This window comes from Atta colombica, unplaced genomic scaffold (genome assembly GCF_001594045.1).
Source record: "Atta colombica isolate Treedump-2 unplaced genomic scaffold, Acol1.0 scaffold12, whole genome shotgun sequence".
NCBI lineage: Eukaryota > Metazoa > Arthropoda > Insecta > Hymenoptera > Formicidae > Atta > Atta colombica.
The window spans coordinates 1377099-1383920 of NW_017259206.1; the positions used below are offsets into that span (position 1 = coordinate 1377099).

Genomic DNA, 6822 nt, shown 5'->3' on the forward strand with positions numbered 1-6822 from the left:
AGTTAACAAATACTTAAAAATCACATTATAGAGCGAGATAGACGATGTTGTTCGATCTTTAAAGTATGCGTTTAAGCCCTCGTTTGCGACCGATAGTTCGATGACCCAGGCTTTTTCAGGGTCGGCCAAAACTTCATCTGAATATATCGAGCCGCTTCGATCACGCAAAAACCAGTCAGACCAAGTCAGAGATAGGTTATTCACCTGGTGACGTTTGACAAGTAAACAATGAAACACTCGGGTTGATCTTTCTTCACATTCTCAGCACGCGCTTAACTGATTTTCTTTTATCGTTGTAAAAATTATGATCTACACAAAAATGTATTGTAATGTACATAAAAATCAGTAAGGTCACGTTTTTATTTCTAGCTCAATTATTGTATATATACATATTATTTAATTTTATAGCTTTATAAATAGATTAATCTTAAAATTTAAAAACATTAAAAAGTGTTAAAACATTATTGATATTAAGTAATACAGCATTGCTATTAATACGTAAATTTTAAATTGATAAGTATAAAACCATTCTTAATTAACACAAGTTTCTTATACATTTCATACATTTTAATGATAAAATATTTATATAATTTAACTATTTATATAAATATAAATAACCTAATTAAAGATTATGCGTTTCGCGGGTTTTCTTCGTGTCCAGATTTATTCTTGGAATGCCAACCTAATTATTAATTTAAAAGTGTTTTGGCGATCTCGCTGAGCGCACGAAAATCGTAATAGCGTGGCCAGGCGATCACCATCCGAGCGTTTCCCGCGGAATTGCTACATCGAGGGCACTCGATCAAGAAAATGCGAATTTCTCTGCTTTCCAGATTTTATTAAAAATAAGCCTCGAGCGGGCGAACGTGTTTACAGCGGATACGGAAAGGATCTTAGCGGTAGCGCGGCGATGACCTTCCATGAGACGAGTCGCGTGCAGAAGACGAAGAAACAATAGTTTGTTTTGTTGCCAAGACGATCTGATATTATTTTTTTTAATCAATTTTTTTAAATCGATTACGCGTGACGCATGCGTCGTTTAGCAATCGACATCTCGTGGATTCATCGATTTTTCATAGATGCGATTAGGCGATATAATTAGAGATCGTGAATCACAGAGATACTCCGCTCGCCTTGAAAGGATTGACTTTCAACGTGACATACAAGCATGAGTTCATTGGCATGACATGAAACGCGAATTATTCTGATACGATTTTTTTTAATATCACATTTAGTCATTGGACTGAAAATCAACGCGTATTATCATCTAAGTAGGCAAGCGATATAATAAGTGAAAAATAATAAGGCATTCTTAATGAACGTAAAGGAGGCCTGCGCAAGATAGGATATAATCAGATGGTAATAGCTAAAGACACTTAAAACTAAATGTTTGCTAACGCATCGACTAAGTTTAAATTGGTAATATTGATAGTTGCAGTGGCCTCACATAAGAACCCTTGGCAGTCTTGATAGTTGCGGTGCGAGCGGGTGCCGTCGGGTTCATCCCGTATCAAGACCGCTCCAAGACCCGCCCCATTGCCCACTGAAGCAGAGCTAGATTCGGCTGCCTTATGAGCATGAGTTGATTAGTCAACAGCTGAGTTCCCTTGCTAGCCATCCATTTGGTTCGGGCTTATAGAAAATGAAGATATTCATTACTCCACCTGCGCCAAAAATGCTGCCGGATTTGCTCTACGCGTTGCCACCTATTTTCGTGGACATCGCTCAAATCAACGCAAAGAAGACCATTTAAAGTCGTACCAACCAAGAAATGTCCCGGACTTAGATACGCTAGGTCGTTAGGGTCGGCGCTTAATAGTATAGGGGACGCGAATTGAAGATCGCCTCAATTTCACAGAGGGTCGTTTGCATTTCTTCAAAAGTCAAATAAGCCTTGCCCACGATCCGAGTCATGTGGTATTTTGTAGATTTTACGGCTGTCTCCCATAAACCTCCAAAGTGAGGTGCATTAGACAGGATAAAACTCCAAGAAATTTCTAATTCGCGAAGAAAATTTTTAATCTCGGACTGGACTTGTGGATCATTGTACATGTCGTATAATTCTTGAATTTGTTTATGCGCGCCCACGAAGGTGGTCCCGTTGTCTGAATATACGTGCGCGGATCTACCCCTATGCGAAATGAATTGCTTAAAGGCGGCAATAAAGGCTTCGGATGTAAGATCACTTATTAACTCTTGATGGACCGCCTTCGTGCCGAAGCACACAAAAAGCGCAACGTACGCTTTGTGACTCCGTGCGTTTTGACGCCTTCCCTCACGTAACAAGAGCGGCCCGGCATAGTCTATGATACAACGAGAGAAAGATCTACGTTAACTCGACTGGCCGGTAGTGAGCCATTAAGGCCTCTGATTGATTAGGTTTGGCTTAAAACAGGTTACACACTTTTGTAATATTCCACGTACCGTGGATCGCAATGATAGCGGCCAAAAGCGTTGGCGATGAAAGCCATCGTGGCTTGCAAACCCGCGTATAAGTTTCGAGTGTGTTCACGCTCTATAATACATTGAGTCAATATGTGCTTGCATAGCAGGAGAATTGGATGGCACGCATTGAACGCGAGATTCGAATTTTTTAATCTCCCGCCAACTCGCATTAATCTGCTTTCATCTAAGAATGGAGATAGCGATAAGATATTATTAGAAGTATTTACAATTTCGTTCTTGACTAGTGCTTCAAAACGCTCGCTGTTGCACTGCAAATACAATCTAAGGCGGTAGATACTTCAGCGGCGGACACGAAAGTGGATATTCTGTGCTCCCGGTGAGCCTTGGATAATTTTAAACAATACGTTATGATGTGGCATATTTTGTTTAAATTGGAACACTTGTTTAGTAAGTCGTCAATGATGTAGAGATGGAAAGTCGAAACGGCTATTTTCCTTTGTTTAGGAAGATCATTGTCTCAAACGCGGGAAGACACTGGGCGGCCAGTGTTCTTCATCCCATTTTAGAAATTCGGGACCATTCCACTACCTCTCAGCATCGATTAAGTCATAGGGATTTATCCCACGCGACAATGTGTCGGCAGGGTTGTCGGGAGATGATATGACGCCAGCACTCGACTTCTGTTAGACGCTGAATTTCACTCACTCTATTTGCCATAAAAACTAACCACTGCCGCGAATGGGAGGTTATTCAGTTTAATGCAATCGTTAAGTCCGACCATAAATAAGTCGAGCATTGCGAGAGTTCCAAAGACTCTCTAATCTTGTTGATTAAGCGCGCCAATAGTAAAGCGGCCGATAGCTCTAATCACGTAACGAAACGGTTTTGAGCGGCGCGACGCGAGACTTTGAGCACAGCAACTTGGAGTGATGGTCGTTAAGACTGAGCTTGGTGCGAAGGTATATGCAGGCTCCGAACGCGCGTTGGTTGACATCACAAAATCCGTGCACTTCCACGATTGGCTAATGAACATTGAATTTAACGCATCGAGGAATTTTTAATTGATTCAAATTACTCATCTGTGTTCTGAAAGCGATCCAACGAGTGTGGATGTCCTGAGGAACGGACTTGTCCCAATGAATGGCCAATTGCCACAAATCTTACAAGATGAGCTTTGCGATCACAATGACCGAACCCAGAAAGCCCAGAGGATCGAACAATCTAGCGACCTCGGAAAGTATGTTCGTTTTAATACAACGTGAGGTTTTGTATCAAGATTACAGAGAAATTGAAATGTATCCTGATACTGATTCCATTGCATCCCAGAATACATGAGTCCGCAGCATTATCTCTGATAATGACCGGCAAACGATCACGATTGTTTCTAATAATTTAAGGCAATTCGAGGCCCATTTGCTTAACTCGAATGCTCCTAATTTTAATAGTTGAATGGTTTCATCGCGAGTTTTAATTCGTCGACTGTATCTGCTCCAGTGAGCATGTCATCGACATAAAAATCTCGAAGGACGCATGCTGAACCGCGAGTGAATTGATGAGCGTGCTGCTCGGCTAAGTGCTTAAAGCATCTGGTGGCCAAGAATGATGCGGAAGCTGTACCGTAAATGACAGTAGTGAGTTCGTACGTATCGACATTAGCAGAAAGATTGTTGCGCCAGAGAATTCTCTGCAGGCTCGTCTGAGATGGATGGATTAAAATTTGCCGATACATTTTTATGTCATCATGCGGTGATGACATAAATGAAAAAACGGAAGCGTATCAAAATTGAGACCAAATCTTGTTGAACTGTAGGTCCCACTAGAAGCGCGTCGTTTAACGATACGCCGGAACTGCTGCGGCAAGATGCATCAAATATAACACGAATTTTCGATGTTTGCTCAACGTTTTGAAGGCGCAGTGATGTGGAAGATAAAATGATATTGTTTCTTCCGCAATGGGTAGCTCCATGCGTCGCATGTGTGCGTCCCAGCGATAAATATTCGTCGAGAAAACGCCGCGTTGAATTTTAAGAATAGGATCGCGCTTGAAACGTCTTTCGATGCCCCTCAATCACTTGAGAGCAGATTCACGTGAATCGCCAATGTTATTTAACATTTGTTCTCTGACTGGAAGCTTGACTATATATCTACCCTGAGAGTTTTGAGACACGTTGTCTAAAAAGTGACGCTCGCAAATGTTTTCCTCCATTGTGTAATTGTGCGATTGCGTGGAGATGTCGTCCATTTGCCAGACACGACATGACATGTTCATGTAATTCCGCATTAGTTACGCGTGAAGCGAGTGGACCCTTGCGGCTATCGATATGGTTGTCCAAACGACCCGCCAAAATCCAGCCCAGTCGCGTTTTTTGAAGAGTTGGATGCTTGTCTGAAGACTTGACTTGACCGATGCATATTAGATTCCAAAACAAGTTCACTCCAATTAAAAGATCAATATCTGACGATATGTGAAATCGCGGATTAGCTAAACGAATGTTGCGCGGAAAATTAAATTTGTCCCGTCCCAAAGAAAACGTCGGAATTTTGCCAGTAATCCGATCAGTAACAATGCATTCGATAGCTGTGTAAGAGTCGCGATTGTAATTTGATTCCGATCACGTGATTGGTTACCGTGCCATTGACGTCGCAAATCGAGAGGCTTGATGGACGCGTTTCTAAACCAAGAGCTTCCACAAATTTCTTGGTTACGAAGTTCGCTTGCGATCCGCAATCTAATAGGGCCGACACGCCCTGCGAGAGTCCATCGCTGCCGCAGATGAACACAACCGCAGTCGAAAGCATTATTCGTTATTAGATGATTCTAAAGCATAATTCGATAGGAGGAAGAGAGGAGTTGCTTTAGGTGCAACTTCCTTATCGGTATTGCTAGTGGATGGATCCGCGGCAGAGGGTATATGAAGTAACGTATTGTGTTTTGCCTGGCAGACCTTGTATTGTCCGGAAGTGCATTTACTTGATGCATGAGAAGAAGAGCGCAAGCAATTGACGCAAAGTTTGCGACTGCGAATTTCCGCGAGTCTTTGTGATATTGGAAGTGCCACGAAATTTTTGCAATAATAAATGACGTGTTCTCCTTGATAGAAATTGCATTTAAGTTTAATGGTGGCCGCGCACGATGACCGCTTAGCATTTGGCTGCGATTTTGCCTCGACCTTCCTTGCGGAAGTGGAGCCAGCTCTTGTGATAGGCTCAAGTACCTGACATCGATGAGCGATAAAATCTAACAGTTGCTTAAGCGATGACAGCTCGTTGCCCGCTAATGAGTTTCGCCATTCGCGTAATGTGAGTGAATCAAGTTTTGAGGTTAAAAGATGAACGAGAAGATCGTCCCAATGCGTCGTGGGACGCTTGAATGCCTGAAAGGCGTGCAAATGTTTTGTGGCGCTGTCAGAGAGTCTTCGGAGCTCGACTGCATTTTCCCTTGTCATAGTCAACAAATCGAATATAGCACTAACGTGAGTTTGAACAATCATGCGCTTGTTGTCATATCGCTCCTTGAGAATTGCCCACGCGACATCGTAATTAGCGTCCGACAATTCTAACGAACTGATTACAGCGCTTGCGTCGCCGATGAGTGACGCTCGCAGATACTGAAATCTTTGCGTATTTGAGAGCGAGATGTTGGAATGGATAACAGAGTTGAAAATATCGAAAAACGGGAACCATTCATCATATGTGCCGAAAAATGTCGGTAAATTTAGCTTAGGCAACCGAATGTGCGTACCACTCTGATTCGCGAACACTTGAGGAGAAAAGATGGATGCTCGCAATGTCGGTGAAGGGGAAATGAGCTCACGGATTCTACCGGATAATGTATAGAACGCTTTTTCGAAACCGTCTCGATCGCAGCCTTCATCATTAGGACTCATCTAATGATTCTAGACGCGATTGCACATCGTTATATTCCGCCCAATATAGCTCGAGTTTCGCCTTCCGCTCTTCGAGTTGAGCTACTATTGACGGGCTAATGGCGGCGATTGAGTCTACATAAGTTCTGATACGCGTACATGATGCCTTTATGGTTGCGCGCTGTCGCTTAAGTATCGGCGCTTCTGACTGGTCGACCATTTTGAATGTGAGTGCGCACGCATACACGGACGCGACGGAGGAAACTTAGTTGGCAATGGAGACAATGGTCTTCCTTACCTTGTTACGCACGCAATTAATTCTAAGAGAGGATGCGATAGATGCTAGATGTCTTTCAATCGAATGTTAGACGGAAATGTTTCTCTCGCAGATGATGCGTCGCAGATGATGATTGAGGGATGACTTCCGTTGCACGTCGTCTATTGGGTCTTGTTTTCCGCCGTCCACAGGATTCTGCTCGTAAAATGCTGATTCTGCGGGGATATGACGTAATATGAGCCGGGCTGCGTCTCTGATGCTTAGACGCGGGCC

The 6822-nt window shown here is 42.9% G+C and overlaps 1 protein-coding gene across 1 annotated transcript; it reads right to left on the reverse strand.

Moving 5' to 3' along the window:
• Window positions 1-5204: 5204 nt before the first annotated feature.
• On the reverse strand, window positions 5205-6293 carry LOC108694218. The gene has a single exon (XM_018203587.1). The coding sequence runs from the start codon at window positions 6291-6293 to the stop codon at window positions 5205-5207; it is 1089 nt and encodes a 362-aa protein (XP_018059076.1).
• Window positions 6294-6822: the final 529 nt, after the last annotated feature.

Bases quoted from the DNA above. Each gene is read 5' to 3' on its own strand.
- LOC108694218 (XM_018203587.1), bottom strand. From the start codon at position 6,293: ATGAGTCCTAATGATGAAGGCTGCGATCGAGACGGTTTCGAAAAAGCG.